Source organism: Penicillium riverlandense (assembly GCF_028828495.1).
Source record: "Penicillium riverlandense strain IBT 135883 chromosome Unknown utg000009l_segment0_segment0, whole genome shotgun sequence".
NCBI lineage: Eukaryota > Fungi > Ascomycota > Eurotiomycetes > Eurotiales > Aspergillaceae > Penicillium > Penicillium riverlandense.
Genome location: NW_026643200.1, coordinates 1,009,684 through 1,029,480, shown reverse-complemented (window position 1 = coordinate 1,029,480; position 19,797 = coordinate 1,009,684). Strand labels below are relative to the sequence as shown.

General features: G+C 49.1%; 5 protein-coding genes across 5 annotated transcripts; 2 read left to right on the top strand and 3 right to left on the bottom strand.

Annotated features, from left to right (window-relative positions):
- Nucleotides 1–3,182: 3,182 nt before the first annotated feature.
- On the bottom strand, nucleotides 3,183–3,959 carry N7474_010682 (uncharacterized protein; the record flags this gene model as incomplete). The annotated part of the gene is made up of 1 exon (XM_057202092.1): nucleotides 3,183–3,959. The coding sequence occupies one exon, from the start codon at nucleotides 3,957–3,959 to the stop codon at nucleotides 3,183–3,185; it is 777 nt and encodes a 258-aa protein (XP_057048363.1).
- An 887-nt stretch (nucleotides 3,960–4,846) lies between these two features.
- Nucleotides 4,847–9,944, bottom strand: N7474_010681 (uncharacterized protein; the record flags this gene model as incomplete). The annotated part of the gene is made up of 3 exons (XM_057202091.1): nucleotides 4,847–6,664; nucleotides 6,754–8,735; nucleotides 8,915–9,944. 3 exons carry the CDS (start codon nucleotides 9,942–9,944, stop codon nucleotides 4,847–4,849), a joined length of 4,830 nt encoding a protein of 1,609 aa, XP_057048362.1.
- Nucleotides 9,945–11,963: 2,019 nt separating this feature from the next.
- Nucleotides 11,964–12,974, top strand: N7474_010680 (class I SAM-dependent methyltransferase; the record flags this gene model as incomplete). Its single annotated transcript, XM_057202090.1, has 3 exons — nucleotides 11,964–12,080; nucleotides 12,147–12,215; nucleotides 12,285–12,974. The coding sequence occupies 3 exons, from the start codon at nucleotides 11,964–11,966 to the stop codon at nucleotides 12,972–12,974; spliced, it is 876 nt and encodes a 291-aa protein (XP_057048361.1).
- Nucleotides 12,975–14,645: 1,671 nt separating this feature from the next.
- On the top strand, nucleotides 14,646–15,845 carry N7474_010679 (FG-GAP repeat domain-containing protein; the record flags this gene model as incomplete). Its single annotated transcript, XM_057202089.1, has 2 exons — nucleotides 14,646–14,704; nucleotides 14,759–15,845. 2 exons carry the CDS (start codon nucleotides 14,646–14,648, stop codon nucleotides 15,843–15,845), a joined length of 1,146 nt encoding a protein of 381 aa, XP_057048360.1.
- Nucleotides 15,846–18,498: 2,653 nt separating this feature from the next.
- N7474_010678 (uncharacterized protein) lies at nucleotides 18,499–19,755 on the bottom strand (the record flags this gene model as incomplete). The annotated part of the gene is made up of 2 exons (XM_057202088.1): nucleotides 18,499–19,195; nucleotides 19,517–19,755. The coding sequence occupies 2 exons, from the start codon at nucleotides 19,753–19,755 to the stop codon at nucleotides 18,499–18,501; spliced, it is 936 nt and encodes a 311-aa protein (XP_057048359.1).
- Nucleotides 19,756–19,797: the final 42 nt, after the last annotated feature.

The following is a 19,797-nucleotide window of genomic DNA, read 5'->3' as shown; positions in this document are numbered from 1 at the left end:
CATAAGCAATATTTACCTTTTGAGGGTTGCGAAACCAACAAGAAGTAAAGCGTAGTGGTGATTTCTATAGTCGTAGCTAGCCACTGTTTTTGCGTTGTAAGCCATGGTTAACGGTGATCGAAGAATACCGTGGCGTAGAAAACCGCGGCACCTTTTTAGTTTATGAGTGAAGATCTAAAACGAAGCAAGAGCAAGGGGTGTGGTTTTGACCTCGTTATTGCTATTGCAATAAGCCTGCCACTACCTTTTAGGTGACGGCTAACGTCCGACTTGGCGTTAAGGCTGCCGTCTTGTTTTAGGTGTGCAGATAGACCATTGTGATCTGCACTCTACCCGATAAATGCTATCCCTTCTGATTGGACATAAACAACTTCTTTGAGTGCTACAAGGAGAAAGTTCTTAGCGTAGACCTTTTGGTCGCCTCAGTGAAACTATGAGGAACCTTCTTCTAGACACTTCATATAAAGGTGAACTAATTCGGATTTTCTGCCCTATACTTCACCTTTATTTTTCGTATCGATACGGATTAAGAATTTTACCTATGCTTCGAAGTCCTTATGCCTCGCAAAATGTTCTTACGAATAGCAAAGCTTCTTCCTTTGGCAATCTCGGCCACTACTTTGATCTGCCTTATTATTGTTTTTGTGGGATGTACCTCCCCGTCTTCTCCAACAAGTCTATATTTCATGAAGGTGAGCGTGGAACGACGACGACTCTAACTTATATGTGGTTTGTAACTAATGCATATCATAGGTGGAATTTAGCAGTTTTTCGGGGCTTAGTCATCTCTACCTCGGCCGGTCGCTTTCATCTAGCCTATCTAGTACTACCTACAAGGCGGGAGGCATCGCATCGGATGCTTCTAACGCCGCGGAGCATAAGGCCAACTATATCAGCAATAGTCTTCAAGACGATCTCAAATTACACCTTCCCGCATATTATTCGGTAGGGCTTTGGGGTTATTATGAGGGACAACAAATTATAGCACATCCCTCCAACTACTCTAACCTGAGCGTTTCATTCTCGTTCAACCTATTAAGGATCTTCGACTCTGTGTCGACTGAAATTGAACAGCTGCTACCACAGGGGAATGATGAGACCCTTTTAGGGTTTCGCGATGTTTCTAGATGGTCGAAGTCGGCCTACATTTTAGGCTTTATCGCAACAGCCCTCGTAGTTGGCTTTGGAATCACCTCCATCCTTGTATCATAGGGGGAAAAACTATCCATTATCTCTTCTATTGTACGTCTCATCTAACGGATACCTTTACTAGTAAGAAGACACGCTGACTGTAGTCTAGGTGGCATCCATCTTCCTCACTAGTGCATCAATCGCAATGACAGTGATATATAGTTTGATTACGGCTAGTATCCAGAGCTTCCTGCAACCTCTTGGAGTCTATGCCAGCGTTGGAGCGCCTATGTTTATCACCACGTGGCTAGCAGTAGGCTTATCTATCGCTTCTCTACTGATACGGTTGATAGAAACCTGTTGCTGCTGTATCTAACCTTGGAAATGGTGGGAGGAAAGAGAAAGGACGAGGGGAACCGTGGATGCCATACGTTAAGCAGACCGCAAAGTGGCCATTGGATGAGACTCACGTTGTTACATCAAGCTAAATAGGAGTTGGAAGAAAACAGAATTTGATGCACAATACTCATGGATATATTGACTGTATAAGGTCGATCATCATATTCTTAAAGCCCTCTGACGCTGCTCAAGAGATGCCGCAATCTTATTTCCAAGTCCGATGTTAGCTGCACGGCTCTGAAACGACCTGCAGGACACCAAAACGGACCCGCGGGGACCAAAAATAACCCCAAGATAATCTTTAGCGAAAACGTTTTGGATATACAGGGGAGAAAACTAACGTGTTAGTAGCCTTCTACAGTCCGTCTCAAAACTGGTGTCACCACTTACACTTCGATTGTCTCGTAAGTATTAATGCCAAGGTGTACTAAACCATATATAGAGTAGATTCGGAATATTCCCTTTCCTGTAAGGTCATCTGTATATGTTCTGACTGATTATATTACATGATTCATGTATGCCCACTATAACGGCCAGTTATGGGTACGCTATAAGCGGAAATGAAGCACGTCAACCAGCAACGGAAAGTTTAAAAAGGCGAGTTTGGAAAGTTTTCGCTTTTTCGCTTTTACTCATATAATCCGACCCAGCTTGGTTTTCTCGATTTCCCAATAACTTTGACGGCGGGAGAGCTTAGCTTGATTGTCGCCGAGCTCTATGAGTACGCCCCGCAAACTTCTCGATCCCTAAAGACAAGGCCTAGAAAAGCATACTGACCTTCGTCTCGTTCCATGTTAAATCTAAAGTTTCCTTGCAAATCAGATGCAAGCCTTAACATTGTTCGATTTACCAACTAAGCTTCACGTTGAGATTTTCAGCTGGCTTGATTACCCTTCACGTGTTGCTCTCTCACAAACCCACAGATTCTTCAGATCCAGGGTTACGGTTGAAAATCCCAGAACACAAGAGCAAAAGATATCGTTTCTATGTGGTGCAGAGAGGTGGAGCAGGCAAGCACAACTTCCAGGTCCCACCGGTGTCCCAGCTAAATCTTGTAGTTACAATGGTTACTTTTCTTGTAGCCGCTGCTTGAAACTTCGTTCGCGGGATGCTTTCGCCGATAAGCAACTCAAAGGGAAACGTGGAAAGGGACACGCAGAGGGTAGCCGCCGATTCTGCCTCCAGTGTGGTGTCTAAGAGAGGATCTATCAGCAGGGTCAGTTTATTGATATCGATTGTTACCCCCATTTTGCTTGTGGTATTTGCTAGCGCATATGCGGATCAGGGCTCTACTGCATGGCTTGTGGCTCCTACCAGCATTGCCTCGAAAGGCAAAGGACTAGATGGAATCCTCGCCTTGGAAATGCTGCAGACGTCAGCCAGGCGGAACGCAGATGTCCTCGTTGTCTGAAGCCTTATACAAATCTATGAAAATATGGGTTAGGAAAAATTAGGACTATTATTTCAAATTTAGCTTCTATTTGAACATAGTGAGTGAAAAACCCGATGTTATTGATCGTCGCCCGCCGTGTGAAGATATTGTGAATGAGGTATACCGGATACAACCACAACAAATGAAAGTTTGGCATCCCCTACTGGGTATTTTATCGAGTGTAAGGCTATTTTGAAAGGTGAAATTAAACTAGGACCTATTAAGCAAAGCTCTTGCGTTCCCGGCGCTTATCTCGTACCCAGATCTCTATGGATAAGCCGTCTCGAGGGGAGCGGCGGGCAGTCTCAAACAAAGGCGACGCGTTGATTAGATCACTAAGCTTAGAGTATCCGTATGTACGAGGGTCGAAGTCAGGACACTGTGTTGTGAGGAGTTGACCGACTTTGGAAAGTCTAGCCCATCCATCGTCATCAGAGGCAGTCTCTACTGTCGTTCGTAGCTGACTTGCTAAGTGGCTACCTTCATGTGTTTCTAGGGTAGGCGAATGGCTTTTGGGAATGACAGCCTTGTCAGCATGCGGTAAAAGCTCCTCTAGGTGCACAAGGTTCTCTGTGTAGATAAACTTGTCGCAGGCAGCGACGAAGGGCTTAGGCGTCTTATGCTCCCCGAGTCCGTATACAATCAGTCCAGACTCACGGATACGAGCGGCGAGCCGCGTAAAGTCACTGTCACTGGAGATAAGGCAGAAGCCGTCAAACCGAGCAGAGTATAGAAGATCCATCGCGTCGATGATCATAGCTGAGTCGGTCGCATTTTTCCCGTGGGTGTACGCAAACTGCTGGATCGGTTGGATTGACTGCCTAAGGAGCTCGTCCTTCCAGCCCTTTAAATCAGAACTTGTCCAGTCCCCGTAGGCCCGCTTCACGTGAGCAGTGCCATATTTTGCAATTTCTGACAGTAAGAGGTTGACCATGGAGGACCGCGCATTGTCTGCGTCAATGAGAACCGCGAGTTTAGGAATACTGTCACCGACCATAATCCTGGGGGTGTGTATAAGGTGAAACACTTGTTGGTCCCAGCGAAAACGCTTGGGCAATATCTTTGCCACGACATAGTTACGGTCACATAGATATTGAACAAGTGTGAACCTCAAGGGTTATGACCGCTCGTTTACGTAATTGATTACCGAAAACCGTCTTCAGATGATTCCTGGTGTATACAAGGAGTTACAGTACTTGTATGCATTTGTAAGAACAATACAAAACTTGAAAAAGCAGGGATATCCGGATAAACTCCCAATATGGAAGTGATGTTTGCAATTGGAGTTTGAGAAACAATGAAAAGAGTGCAAGTGGTGACACCAGTTTCGAGACGTACTATACCGTCCTTCTCGTACTTGGATAGCTACTCGGAACTACTCCTTTCAAGTGGAAACCGAGTCAAACATTATCGCTGTCCTTAGAATCTCCCACTCCAACGGGAGCCGGGGTACTGTCCGGTCTGGGACATAGAGACTAACCTTTCGCAGCGAAGCAACGACGCCGTTGTTATGAAGTGGCACCAGACCGTTTTACTGTTCAAAGAATATATGCTGGCGTGTTACTCGTCGTATCCATTTCAGCACCTACACTCATTACAAGAATAGGCCGTGAAATTCCCTGCAGATTCTAATTCAATTTCCTAAGCGAGAAAACATTGACTTAAATTCAGTAAAACCAAAAAAAAAGAAACAACAACAGTTACAGCGTGTGTGTGTGTGTGTGTGTGATCATTTACCCCGACCCATCGCTGAGCGACATGCAGGCTACCGCAACTATATGTATCCTTATATGTACATGTAGAGCGTTCCACTACCTGAAAACGAACTTAGAGCCTCGTCAAGGCCTGCCGTGGCCTGTTGCCGTTTTCGCTGTTAGGCTGCCCTCATGGCGCGCGACTTCGAAACCGTTCTGATGCCTCCGCAAAGTCCAGTACCGCCTCCACTGTGCTGGTTCGCGTGGCAGTGTTCTCCTTACCTACCTTACCTTCATCATGACCTCCCAGAAGAATCGAAACGCTATTGAATGCGTCGCCAACCTTTCTCCGTAGTTCCTGTCGCAAGGTTCTCAGCCGCGGGCAGTCTACGAGCACGTGGACCACGGTTTCTTGTGCACCGCATACACACTTGTCGTCTTCGGCGTGACCTCGGAGCTTGCGATATGTTGATAGCCACGAATGTCCCGTTCGGAGTTGTGTCAGCAGGTAGGCTCGGTTCCTTGGCAGGGAGCCGTATAACCGTCTTGTGTAGGGAGAGGGCAGCGTGTTGTCGATTCTGCGAAGGTGGCTTCCTTTCTCGGACGTCTCCCATTGCTGTTTCCATTGTGTACGGATACGGTTGCGAATGAACGCTTTCTCCCTAGAAAATAGGGAACAAAATGGGTGTGTTTTTCCCGGGTAGGCTGCGTCCTTCGCAAGTCGATCCGCTGCGTCGTTCCCGGGATCACCACAGTGCCCCGGCACCCATTGTAGGCGGAGAATGACTCCATGTGCTTGGATTTCTGAGGCTGCCTGTAGGATGGCGTGAATAATTCTTTGTCCCGATTTGTTACCAGGGTTCCGGATCGCTTGCAGCGCAGACATGCTGTCGCATAAAATCGTTGCGGATCTTCGTGGCGTGTCCGTTGATCTCTGGGTTTGATGCCCTAGTTTGTAGACAAAGCTGATGGCATAGAAGATTCCGATCAGCTCGGCAACATGGACGGACCATTGGTCCATCGGTCCGACTTGTATCTGTTGTGACTCGGCAATTTGTTGGTCCATATCAAGTGTGACCACTGCAGCACCCAGGTGGTCATGACGTCCGGATGCATCCGAGTAGACGACAATATCCGAGGTGGACCATATGGCCTCGGCCCTCTCCATTGCTATCTCCCGATCCGGCTCAATTTGAACTTCCGTGAAAGCCTCCGGTCTCCATGGTGGCAGCGGTCTTGGGTCAATTGTTTCCAGCCTATCTAGCCTTTCAAGGTCCATGGTCTTTAAGGCTTCAGCTAGCGGGAACCGTGAATATGACCCGATATTGTCTCTACGCCTCTGGGCTCGTAGTAGCGCGGACCATATAGGATGATCGTGCGGGAGGGTATGCAGCCTCGTGATAGTACTCTGTGCACGGTGTCGGAGACGTAGGTGCGTTGGCAGTACGTGTGCTTCTACCTCTAAAGTAGAGGTAGCCACAGTTCTAAACGCGGAGAGGATGCGGATAAGCGTACTTCGTTGGATGGTGCCCAGTAGTCGCAGATGTGTTTTGTCTTTCAGAGGGTTGTGCCACACGGTTGACGCATAGTCTACTACTGGTGTAATACACGCATGGTAGAGCTGCCGCATTTGCTCCGGGCGGAGCTGTCTGAGTCCGCCGAGCGCAATGTTCACTTTCGTCGCTCTTTTGATTGTCTGCTGCACATGCTCTTTCCAGCGCAATTCCTGGTCGAAGATCACGCCTAGGAGCTTCGTAGTGGTAGACGGTTCAATCACCTTGCCGTTCATGATTATCTGGCCTTTGCCTTGCTCGCGTTTCTTCCTAGTAAGGTGGATGAGTTCGGTTTTCTCAGCCGCGAAGTGGGATCCGGTTTTCCTGGCCCATGCTTCGATGCGGGGGATATCTTCCGACTGGATTTTTTGTAGGTTCGCTTCTGCTGATCGGCCAACGCGCCATCGGAAGTAGTCATCAATGTAGGCTGACGCACCGCCGTGGAAGTCGACGGCCTGGTCCACCAAATTAGAGTTGAAGAAGGCAAATAGGATGGGCGAGAGGGTGAACCCTGCGCTAGCCCAGCACTACCCAGAGGGGCCACCTCGGTCTCAAAGTCGTCGAATCCAATGTTGGCGAAGCGGTCGCTCATGAAGCTAGCGATCCACTTTCTAGCTATAGCTGGTATCCCCTTGGTTTGTAGGCGGTGATTGAGGCTCTTCTTGTTGACTCCGTTAAATGCCCCTTTTAGGTCGAAAGCCACAAGCGTGACTACCTTTTGCTGGCACCATGCCCGGTCGATCGCGTTAGCTAGCACCAATAGGGCTTGTTCGGTGGTTCGTCCTGGTCTTCCCCCGAACTGCGTGTTCGGCAGTAGACCGTGTTTTTCGGCGTAGTACGACAGGCGCCGCGCCATCACCGCTTCCAATAGCTTGCCTAGTGTGTTAAGCAATGATATTGGACGGTATGCTCCTGGAACTGAGTAGTCTGGCTTTCCAGGCTTCCGTAGTACCACAATCTTGGCACGTCTCCACTGCGTTGGGTGATGTCCCAAGTCAACAGATGCTGTGAAGAGACGGGTGATGAGTTTGCCGAGATACTTCCATAAATGTTTCCAGACAAGGGTGGGCAGGCCGTCTTCACCCGGTGCGGTGGATCCCTTGGCAGCTTTGAGTGCCCGAGAGATTTCAAGCTCAGTGATGGGCTTCCAAGGGATCTCCTCCTGGGTTGTGGCTAGAAGCTCCTCCTGGGCGTCATCCATCCTGGGGAAGAACGCGTCCATGAGGGCACCGGCTTTGTCTTCATTGCTGGTGAGTTCGTTGGCCCCGACCTTCAACGAGGGAATGCCACTCCAGGAATCCCGCGGCTTCATGTACGTTGCGGCCTTCCATAGGTGTCCTTCTCCTGCTTGGTCCAGAAATTGCTTCCAGTGCGCTGTTTTGGCGTTTTCGATTGTCCGGTTCCATGCACGACGTTTCTGTAGCATCGTCTGGAATAGGGCAGTCGAGCGCGCATCATCCCGACCGAGCTCTGCACAACTCTCCTGCCATTTCCGTCGGGTGCGATTCAGTTCAGTTTGCTGCTCTTTCAGATCAGGTGTGAACCATCGTTTTGAGTATGGGGTTGGCCGTAGAAGGGGAGTATGCTTCCCAATCGCTACCGAGGTCGCCTCCGTGAGCTTCCCCACAATTTCGTCTAGTGTCGTCGTCGTCGTCGGGGCAGGCCATGACTCCGTCTGGAGTCGCACTTCCTCCCCGATTTTGTCCCAGTCAGCCCGGTCGTATGCTCTTCTAGGCTTCGTGGTGACGTGGCGCTTTGCCTGAAGGTCCCATTCGCTGTATGTGGCACGGTGATCTGAGCCGTAGTTCTCATGGTACAGATTACACTTAATCAGTCGATTAGGGTTGTCTGTTACCGTCTGGTCAATGGTGGACGTCTTCCCCGGTTGGTTAAGAGACCAGAACGTCGGTGTGCCTCGAGGGAGACAGCCCTGGAGGTTGTGCGCTTGGAGGAAGTCGATTAACTCGGTTGCGTGTTCCGCGAACCGTGGATAGATGTTATTGCCGCTCCACGTGGGATGGTGACGATTGAAATCGCCAGACACGACAATGCTCGTCGGCCTTCCGTCACCGTCGCAGACTGTTTCGATAGTGTCTCGAATAGCCCGTAGCACTGGTTCTGCCGAAGTTTCTTCAGGGGTGTGGAGAAGCACTGGTGGAATGTATATTGAAAAGAGAAGGATCTGGGACTCGGGCGTCCATACTTTGATTGCCGTTACGTCCGAGTGGTCGCAATGCACCTGGCGATGGGAAGAAGTAGAGATCCTTTTGCTGACGTAAATCAAACTGCGAAGTCGAATTGCATCGTTTTCGATCGTCGGACGGTATAGTCGCCAGGCACTGTGGTTGACATGTGTTCGGTATGCAGTGATCGATGGTTCCTGAATAAGCAACACATCCAGGTTCTGACTCTCATGGTCGTTGATAAGGGCCTCCATACCGGCCCTCGATTTCATGATGTTCAATTGTAGTACTCGTAGGTTCGTCCTTAACATTGTGAGGGGTTCGAGTTCGCTGGGGTCGGACACTGTCGGTCGCCAGTTGGATGTTCTCCACTGCAGTCGAGGCATCGTGCTCTCACTTCAGGCGGACAGTGTCGGCGTTCGTGCTGGCCGGCACAGTGTCCGCATCGTGGTGTTTCCTTACATGACCACGCTAGATGGCCGAATCGTTGACAACGGAAGCATCTCTTCCGTTTGATCTCACAGTGTTCCACGCTTCCAATATATCTCTGGCCCACTAAGAGGCCATTGTCGACGATCCATTGCGCTGCTTCTGCTGTATCAAACCATATGCCGAGTGACGCGAAGTTGCCTAGCACTTTGTCTCTTTTCTTCAGCCACGCAAGGTCCCCGATTTGGAATCCCGGCTCAGTCAACTCGTTTTCGCTCATGATCTTCTCGATGGCTCCTGCTTTGTCTCCGTTGAGATCGAAGCCTTCCGTTGGAGTACGGTGCACAACGATGCCGAACCGGGGCTTGACTAGTTTCGTGTCGTTGCCCAGTTCGTTTAACCACTCTGTGTTGTTACGGGCGGTCTCGGCCGACTCGACGTCTTTGAACCGGATCATGTACCCGGTCTTCGTGGTGCCAATACCAGCTACTTGCACGTCTTGAGTAGCCGACGTATTCAACAACGCGGTTCGGATGTGGGTATTGGCGGTAGCGGTGGGGAGGTATCGGCCGAAGGCGTTTTCCTCACCATCTTCATTATCCTGGGGATCAACATACGCGCGCTGTGTGCTAATTCGGACGCAGTTGCGGTCTTTGTCAGGTCGTTGGTGTTGCACCGGGGGTCCAGGGTTGCCCGTGCCGGCTGCTACAGAGGCCCATGATCGCGTTGGTAGAGTGCTGGCTAGCCCGTCGATCTGCGTCCGAAGCGTTCGCACTTCTTCTCTCAGCTCGTCGTTGATAGATTTGAGGGCCTGTTGGTCGCGTTTGACTTCTTGGAGGTCCGCCTTTGTGGACTCAATAACAGCGGTCTGGTTGGTGATGATTTCCTTCAGGCTGTCGATGAGCTGTCGCAGCTCCTTAGTTGTGACCCGCCCACCATTTTCGCCAGTGGCCGCAAACTCGGGGTTCGAGCGTGCGCTAGTGGTAATTTCGTCTCCATGACGAGGGCTCCTTCTCTTGCGAGGAACGAACGATGGTTCGAAGTTAACCGCTGAAAAGGGGTTTCTCGTTCCTTGGGTGTATGTGGGAGGGGCTTCGGGAGCCCCCACGGGTGGGTCCGCCATCGGTCCGCCGTTAGTTCCCGCTCGGCACACAACACAACAATTTTTCGATTACAGCGATATGACTTCCGGACAACCGTGCTATCAATCGCTATCCCAATCGGATCGGTCGCCCATTTACCCAACAGTTACAGCGATATTCGAAATCAGATATACCAAGATCCGCACACGGATTAATTCCCGAACCCTAACCTGAAACACGCTAATCCAAATATGGTGTAGTCGTAGATCCTCCGCTTCCCCGAATAGACGCTGTATTTTACATGACGTTGGTGAGACATTTGAATGTTGTATTTTACACGAAAGTGCTATATGTCAGGATGTCTGATGGGCGTATGCACTAGTAATTCTCCCTAGTAGTCTCATTGGAGAATGATGAAATCGATGCTATTCAGACTAGCTATTCTGACTGTATTTATAGAGTAGACAGGCGGGAATTGTCGGAGTGGAAAATGGACGTGTAAATTCCACATCGGGCGCCAGTTTCCATAATAGACAGTGGCGGTTAGCTGAGTAAGCGCTAGGAATGCAGCAGCTGGATCATATTGTAAATTACCAGGTGGATAATTGCACTGACACTATACACTGCTGCCTGCGTGCCATCGTTTCGCTGCTGTCCGCCTCCCAAGCCCACATGCGTCCTCCTTTCTGACTCTCAAGTGTCATCCACGGTTGAGACATGCAACATGGCTCCAAGGCTCCCCCTCTCAAAGCTGTATCTCATCCGTGATATGATAGAGAGCCAGTCCCTCACTACCTCTCAAATGGCTAAAGAAGCTAAATGCAGCAAGCTTACAATCATAAATATTCGCAGAAACTTGCGCCATTTTGGAAGCGTCCGCGCACCTCTTACTCGAATAGGCCGGAGACGAACCATAACACCGCTGATGATGGAAGCCCTCTACGATCACCTATATGCAAAGCCCAGACTCTACCTAGATAAGATGGCTCTATTCCTCTAGGATGAATTCTAGGTCTTAGTAACAACATCTAGCATTAGAAGAGCCCTTATCGCTGAAGGATGGTCCAAAAAGACCGCTCGCTAGTAAGCTAGAGAGCAAAATGTCGATTTGTGAGAATGTTATTTGCATAATTTATCAGATTTTCAATCGTATCACCTAGTTTACGTTGACGAATCTAGTTGTAATAAAAGGGTTAGGTTCAGACGGACAGGTTGGTCACTACTTAGTAAGGCCCCTATGCAAGTATCACAGTTCCATCGCGACTAGCGCTATTAGATACTACTTGCGTATGCCTAGGATGGGATCGTTCTATCGTGTGTCTTCCGGGGTTCAACCGATTCTACTGCATTCGAGGACTTTATCGCTCTGCTTCTTTAGCATTGCGGAAGATGGCCTGAGCCTAAATCCGTTCTAGTTATGGACAATACGTCATTTCACCATTCTAAGCGGATATCGCAGATGTGTACGGAGGCGGGAGTGAGAGTGGTTTATCTACCGCCCTACTCTCCGGGCCTAAACCCGACCGAGGAGTTTTTCTCCGAGCTCAAAAGCTTCATTAAACGTTACTAGGGTTACTTTGAAGAAAATCCTGACTAAGGATTTGATGTCTTTCTGGAATGGTGTATTGATGTGGTTGGTGCAAAAGAAGAAAGTGCTAGAGGCCATTTTCGGCACGCTGGCCTAGCGATAGAAGTTTGTGCAACTTGATCTCGCTCCGATCCCCTGTGTACAGTGAGAGTCGAAAACAGTTTCCCCTATGGAGACACACGCATTGTTTCTAGGCTCGTATCCGAAACCACGCTACTCCATAATCGGGCAAGTCGTAATATCGTCTAAGGATAGACCTTTTCTTTTTTTACTCCAGGACGATTGCATTACGTACGATAGTGTAAATTACATGAAAGCCGAATACACTCCCACCGGAGGTTCCCATCAGCGGGGCTGACGTCCAGCCTCCACACTGGATCGGCCAGTTATCAGTCAATTGTCATCAGTAGACCCTCAGATTGGGACTCCTCTTATTTTCAAGATATCTTTGCAGCTGGAACAACCACCAGAAATGTCATCTCCCCAGCAAACCCCAGCGTACTCTGAGCCTGGATATGCTAAATCCGGCCGGAATAAAGGAGAATACCCGTGGTATCTTCAGAGTATTGATAAGCATCTACTTCCGGAGGTAAGAGCAATATTATGTCCACCTTTCCTTGCAAGGAGAGTGTCGAGAGTTAACCTGCCTAGTTAGACGCGGCAGTTACTTGAGACCTACAGTAAAGTGCCTCGGGACCAGCAATCGCAACATGTGCACGAGATCGTACGTACCCCGTCCTTTTCGACCTCTCATTCAAAAAAGCCAAAAAGAAGAGTTCTCACGCATCTGTAGCGCGATCAAGCATGGGCCATTCGCTCCTACCCGTGCACCGGCTTGGGCGTCTGGCTAGTCCCCTTTATCTCCCGCTCCCCGGCCTATCCCACTATTCTGCAACGCTTGCGCTCCAGCGCCACGTTTATGGACGTTGGTTGTTTCCTTGGTGGCGACATGCGTCGCCTCGTGTTTGATGGTGCACCGTCGGCGAACCTGTACGGCGTCGACATTGTTAGCCACTGGGACGTAGGCTACGCGCTGTATCGCGATCGGGTTCGTTTCGACGCTCACTTTATCCAAGCCGATATTCTGTCGTCAGAGAAGAATCCGGCACTACAGGCGCTAAAGGGCCGTGTCGATATCATTTCTATCTCAGCCGTGATGCATCAGTGGGGCTGGAAGGACCAGCTTGAAGCTGCGAAGAAGTTGGTGGCCTTCACGAGATCAGGCGCTCTGGTGGTGGGGTACCAGATTGGCAATGTCGAGGCAAAGGAAGTCATCAATCCAACACTTAAGGTTCTTCAGTGGCGTCATAATCCGGTATCCTTCGCGAAGATGTGGAACCAGGTCGGTGCCGAGACGGGCTCGATGTGGGAGGCACAGGCCTGGTTACGCAGCTGGGAGGATATGGGGTGGGATCCTGCGGATCAGGCATGGTTAGAGCCGGGAGACGCGGTCATCGATTTCGTTGTTACTAGAATACATTAAGTAGACTCTTAAGCAAGGCACGTCTGGTGAGCGCACAGGGGCAAATAAGGGATAGTCCTGCGGGACGCTTCTACAGTCTTGATAGGCAGTGTGGGATAAGGAAGAAAGGGGATGGATCAAGCCAGATCGCCAGATCTCCCCCACCCCCTTCGAGAACCCTGCCTAGATAATTCTATAGAGATTTCCAGTATTTTACCATTACCCATGGCGCGCTGAAATCCAATACGTTCTGAGACCCGATACGGTTACGCTGGGGTTGTTTACAGAGTAACCCAATACGGGTTAGAGTGGTTTCGGGTACAGGCCGAGAGACAAAGCGTGTGTGTGCAAGGGGGAATCTGTTTTCGACTTTCACTATACTCCCCAAACCTCCTTTCCGGTGCAGTGCGTCCCGAAACTGGTGCGACCACTTCCTGTCCTCTACTGAATTACCAAAATTGATTTCCAATCAATCTGGATGCTGGACGTGTATATAAATCCTCAAGTTTTCTGTCTGAAAAGATTAAGCCATCTTCTTCTAAATTTATACTGACAGTGAAAGGAAGATCTCGAACGGCTAATAAAAGGAGTCGTCAAAGACAGACGAAAGCTAAATACGGTAGATTAAACCCTTAAGCCTTGCTAGCTAACATGGATATGACTATGAGCTATTCCGCGCTATAGCATCAGCCACGCTTATTTTCGTTAAATGTAATGCTTCTTGTGTTAACCAAATTATTGGTGGGATTCCAGACGCGACAGATATGTGTCGAGTTGTAAGCCACCATTCCAGAGACATATACAAGTAGCACCACCAAGGGTTATTTTCGTTAAATGTAATGTCTCTTGTGTTTACAACCACATTCTTAGTGGGACTCTAGACGCGGCAGATATTTGTCGAGTTGTAAGCCACCATGCCAGCGACATATGCACAAGACTTAGGTCAAATAAAAGCCTCGAACTTGTCCACCTGTTTACTTTTCCACTCTGGTTTTTTTTTTTTTTTTTGCGTAATCTTCCCGTGCCCTACCCTATCTTTGCCACACTGGCAGATTAAGAAAGCAGCATATCCAATGGCCCAACTCGTCCTCGCCCTTCTCGTCCTAACATCCTTCGGTACGCCTTCCCGTAGCATGAACATGAGCTCACGCTGATTGATCCTACACATGGTAGCTCCGAGCTTGGCTCAGGGCAGGGATCTCTGTCTACAGTGGTGTACACAGAATATCCCACACGCAGCCCCTCTCATGTATAGCGCTTGCAGCACTCGGAACAGGACCTTGTTATATATGTGGACCTCACAAAACAAGCGCGAGCGAAAACCTATGCTCTGGTTCTTGTGCTCAAACTAATACTGACCACAATAATTGCGGGAAATGTGGCAATGTAGTAAGTCCAAGCAATGTACTCATTGCTAAGGGGATTAATGCTCATAGTTCCTCAGTGCCCTACTGGAACGACGTGCAGATCAGGCGCCTGTATATGCACGAATTCTGGTCTAGCTCCTTGCAATAGTACCTGTCCTTCGCTTAGCTCGGACAACAATAATTGTGGGAAGTGTGGCAATGTTGTAAGTTAGGATGATGGTCTTCTTGCTAAGGAGATATATACTCACATTTCCCTAGTGCCCTTCTGGATCGACCTGCAAATCAGGCGCCTGTATATGCAAGAACTCTGGTCTAGGTCCTTGCAATGGCACCTGTCCTTCTCTTAACTCGGACAACAATAATTGTGGGAAGTGTGGCAATGTTGTAAGTTAGGATGATTTTTTATTGCTAGGGAGATATATACTCACAGTTTTACAGTGCTCTGCTGTATCAACTTGCTCATCAGGCGCCTGCATATGTACAAGTTTCCCAGGTTTCCAGCCGCAGGCCCAGTTCGACGCGGGGGGAACCACTTAGTGTCGCAGTAGGCGACTTCAACGGGGATGGCCATCTCGATATCGTGACTGCGAATAGTGACTACATCAATACAGTGAGCGTCTTACTCGGGACTGGATCAGGGAGCTTCCAGCCGCTGGCTACATTCGACGTGGGGAACTCTCCGAACGATGTTGCAGTAGGCGACTTCAACGGGGATGGCCATCTCGATATCGTGACTGCGAATAGTGGCGGCAATACAGTTAGTGTCTTACTCGGGACTGGATCAGGGAGCTTCCAGCCGCAGGCGACATTCGACGTGGGGAACAATCAGTACGGTGTTGCAGTAGGCGACTTCAACGGAGATGGCCATCTCGATATTGTGACTACGAGTTATCACGGCAATACAGTGAGCGTCTTACTCGGGACTGGATCAGGGAGCTTCCAGCAGCAGGCCACATTCGACGTAGGGAACGCTCCGTACAGTGTTGCAATGGGCGACTTCAACGGGGATGGCCATCTCGATATCGTGACTACGAATGGTGACGGCTATACAGTTAGCGTCTTTCTCGGGACTGGATTGGGGAGCTTCCAGCCGCAGACCACATTCGACGTGGAGATCTATCCGTGGAGTGTTGCAGTAGGCGACTTCAACGGAGATGGCCATCTCGATATCGTGACTGCGAATACTTACGGTACAGTGAGCGTCTTGCTCGGGACTGGATCAGGGAGCTTCCAGCCGCAGGCTATATTCCCCGTAGATAACTCGCCGCAAGGTGTTGCAGTGGGCGACTTCAATGGAGATGGCTATCTCGATATTGTGACTGTGAGTGCAATCGAAAATACAGTGAGCGTCTTGCTAGGGACTGGATCGGGGAGCTTCCAGCCGCAGGCCACATTCGACGTGGGGAACAACCCGTGGGGTGTTGCAGTAGGTGACTTCAACGGAGATGGCTATCTCGATATTGTGGCTTCGAATACACTCCAGTCTACAGTGAGCGTCTTGCTCGGGGAGCCTTGCGGCGCTTAGGTCTGCCCTAGGATCGTGGACTGGGTATGTGCATGGATGTCTCATACTTTCCTTCATAGGAGATTCGGACCCTTGTTGGGACTTGGGACGGAGAACCTGACTCAAAACGCCATGCAGGTCGGACCCACATCACGACTTATCGGCTCGGTGGGTTATTATTATTATTTAATAAAGTCTACTATCTTTGTCAAGCCTAAAGCTTTTTCAGTCCATGTTTCTTGGGTCCAGGGTTATCAAATGGCCTAGATCTGCTTCTATCTTTGACCCTGTCAGTTCCTAGGGCTCCCCTCACGCCAAACAGCCTATTTGCGCAGGGTATTCGAACTACTAGAGCTCTCCTCGAGTCCATGAGCAGAATGGGTGCCCCTAGCCCGTATAGCTACCATTCACGTCCCGCAGTGAGACTCTCTCTAGTTAATTCTCATAAGTACTGTACGAAACGTCTTGGAAGAGAGTAAAATCGACCGAGCAAGAAGGACCGCTTCGCCTATCAGTCGTATGGATTAGCGGTTGCTGTTAAAACATTAACTTCTACGCCCGTCAATCAGTGAACTAGTAACATCAAAGCACACTCACCCGTTTCAAGAACGCGATAGACTCAGTTGCTGAGATTGCAGAAAGATATTGCAAGGCAGCGCAATAAATAATAATAGGCAGTGGCAGGGTACAGACTTGGTCAGACATACAACCCTGTGACCCTATGTCTTTTTCACGAACGCCTTAGTTACTTCCAAGGTCATCATCCAACCAAGACCGCCTAGACCGCCTGCTGAATAAAATTCAAGGTACTGCTGTGATACTGTATGAATCTTGACACTGGGATCATTTCTTATTGTTCATGGTATTACTAGAACTTGATTGCCAATTAATCTGGATGTTAAATGATGCATATAACCCCCAAATTTGTGGCCGAACAAATCAAATCGATGGTGCGGTACCGGCCCAGATCACGAGTGAGAGCTCCGTTGAACTAAAAGAGCATGTCTCTAAAAAGTTCACCATCGGCCCTTCTGTTGACAGGGCTTTCCAGGAAAAAGAGCGTTCTACTATGAATATATCACGAGGTCCTTGTAGGTGTTTCCTACCGTGAATATCTAATGTCTAGTTGTCTCTAAGGTCAACTCCCCAGGATTATGCGACGAGTATCGGCTTGCGCGAAGTGGAGTGGATAAAAAAGTATGCCGTTTCGAAGCCGTCAGATGAGGTTATGCTGGTTTCTTTGGCCCAAAACAGTCCACCAGCACATCTGGAAATACTCCAAAATACTTGACTATTGCCTCATGCCTCATGGACGTTGATCCTGTCTTAAATCGCTCGACACTATGGCATTGCGACCTTCCCTCCTCCAACTTTTTTGTCGAAGACAATTCTATAACGGCCATCATCGATTAGCACGGCTCGTGGGCTAGTCCGCTCTTCCTTCAAGCGCAGCCATCTCTACTCGTGGATTATTAAGGCAGCATTCTACTCAAGCGTCCAGACAATTTTGAGGATCTAGATTCTGAGCAGCAAATGCGGATTAAAAGGCAGATATTTATGTCCACTCTTTTCCATCTTTACCTACTAGAAACCGAGAAACGCAACCCTGTGCGAGGCAAAGCATTCTATCTAGACCATGGAAAGACAAGACGCCTTATTGTCGAACTAGCTAGGAATACCTGGGATGATGCAATCGTGTCTTTTCGAGAGGCGCTTATCAATGTGGAAAGTATAACTCATGACTCTGATATCGGGTTTGGCTAACCGTACACCTAGGCATTGACAAGAAATGGGTATTCAAGGCGATTGCCCCTATCACTTCACCAAGGAGGAATTAAGTCACCATTTAGTTGAAACAGAGGGATGGAATGAGGTTTAAGACTTTTTCGATAGTATTGAAGGCCTTGTGAAAAGGGATGGCTAGACCCATCCTGAGACGTTCGACGCTGCCTTCGCATTTTTTTCCGACCTCCGAAAACTGGGCCTCAAGCGCATGAAAGGCGAAGAAAGATATTTTTTTCGACAACCAAACCCGCTGGGCGAGAATAAAACGCTGAGGTTATGAGATATTCCGGCTAGCTTCCGTCTTCGCTCTAAGGTGCAGTGTGAGACGGATACATTCAACACCATCCCCGATACGCCTCAAGCCAATTGAATTTTCCTAATATTGACGTGCGGTAGTTTCTTCGCCACAATAATCTAAAGGCGCACTATATAACGTGTATGACAACTATTTCGAAGTTCTAGACAACGCCACAACTCCTAAATAAGCACCTGGCTCTTATCTAAATTACTTCATAAATAGGGATTGCTTTCTTCACGTTCTTAGCCTAGCGCTAATATCATCTACGAACCGTCGAGCAATTCCCATCTTTATTCCCTTGCCAATGAAGAATTCTAGATCCTAATCCTTATACAGTCGTTCTCGAAATCGCCTTGACCAATATACACTGAGAAACTCTTTCCTGGCCCCACTGCCAAGGCGTTAGCGCGGATCATTTATTGAGCGGGTCGCATTAAAGTGAGGGACACCGTAATATGCACCGCGTATAGTACTGTATCTTGCTACGTAAAATTACACAATGGTACTGTATACATGGCTTCCGCCCCCCACCGCGGTACTCTATCTTGCTGTCCTCGCCCTAATACCCCTCCCCAAAAATAGCCACCGCTGCTATCCATGTGTAGATACATAATTTTCTGATATCTCTTCACCCCATACATCCACATCACCGTAGAATACCGGCCCCATACGATCAATATCGTCCCACCCCGCGCACAACCAATATCCCAATTCTGGCTGGCCAGTGGCGTCACCAAGCCCCTTCCAAAGTCGACTCCCGGATCGTTCATCAAACTTGACAATCACCTCTCCCGGATTTCGTTTCAACCGCCGTCGCCAAATAGCCTGCCACCCCCCAAGCTGGATAGCAATCTTAACATCCCTCCCCGGTCCCAAAGCCCGTACCACTTCGTCAATCGGACTCAGGATAACCCTCTCCACCTCGCCCACAGGATCTTCAAAGATCTTCGGCTCCGGTGGTGCGATATGACTCTGCAAGGAGATATATAAGTGATGAAGATTAGGAAAGGTTTCTGGGACTATGCGGCATAACTCGTGAAGTGTTGAATCAGCCCCAGACGGCGGTTCGGGGGATGCCGTGACGGCCCTCTCCCAGAGTACACCGACCAGGTTATTTTTCTCACTGTAGTACTTTTGACGGGGCTTTTTTAGATCCCAGATCAGGACTAGAGAGGAGATACTCGCTAGCCTTTGGGGAGGGAGCAATCGAGACAAGTTCTGTTGGAGCTCTAGGCCGGAGAAGTGGAATGTATTCGTCGTGAATAGAATTTCCATTCCATCTTGATACCTATATCAATATTAGTAAACCAATACCAATCATATCAGGGAATACGGGGATTTACGCCATATGACAAGCAAGCAACCATCCCATTATCCCGATAGAGCAGCCCGTAGGCACGGGGGTCCCGTATATCCACGCGAATACAAGCGTGTCGGCACACAGTGATCATCAAACGGGGGGCGTACATTCTGATGCGCAACAAACGCATCGGACAGCTTCGTCCAGCGATAACACTCGCAGCTAAACCATCGCCAGGTGGATTGTTGAACGTGATCAGGGCGCAATTTATTTTCTGTTTGAGCCTGGGGCGGGTACAGCGGACCATACCTCAGATCCACATGGAGGGTGCGCTGGCCAAATGCAAACACCTGAATCTCTTGCCGGATTTCCAGCGGGAGTCGTCCGAAGAGGCCGTAGTTGTTGGGATAAGACTGTTTGCAGGCTTCTGTTGGTGGTGGTATGGCCGGGGTGTTGAGAAATGGGAGCGGAGGGGGTGCCTCCTCAGGTTCATCCACGGTCGCTTTTGGATGGATGATCTTCTTTGTCCATTTTTTGATCGATTTCATCGACTTTGGGTATTAGAGATTAACCCCAGGTATATATACCAT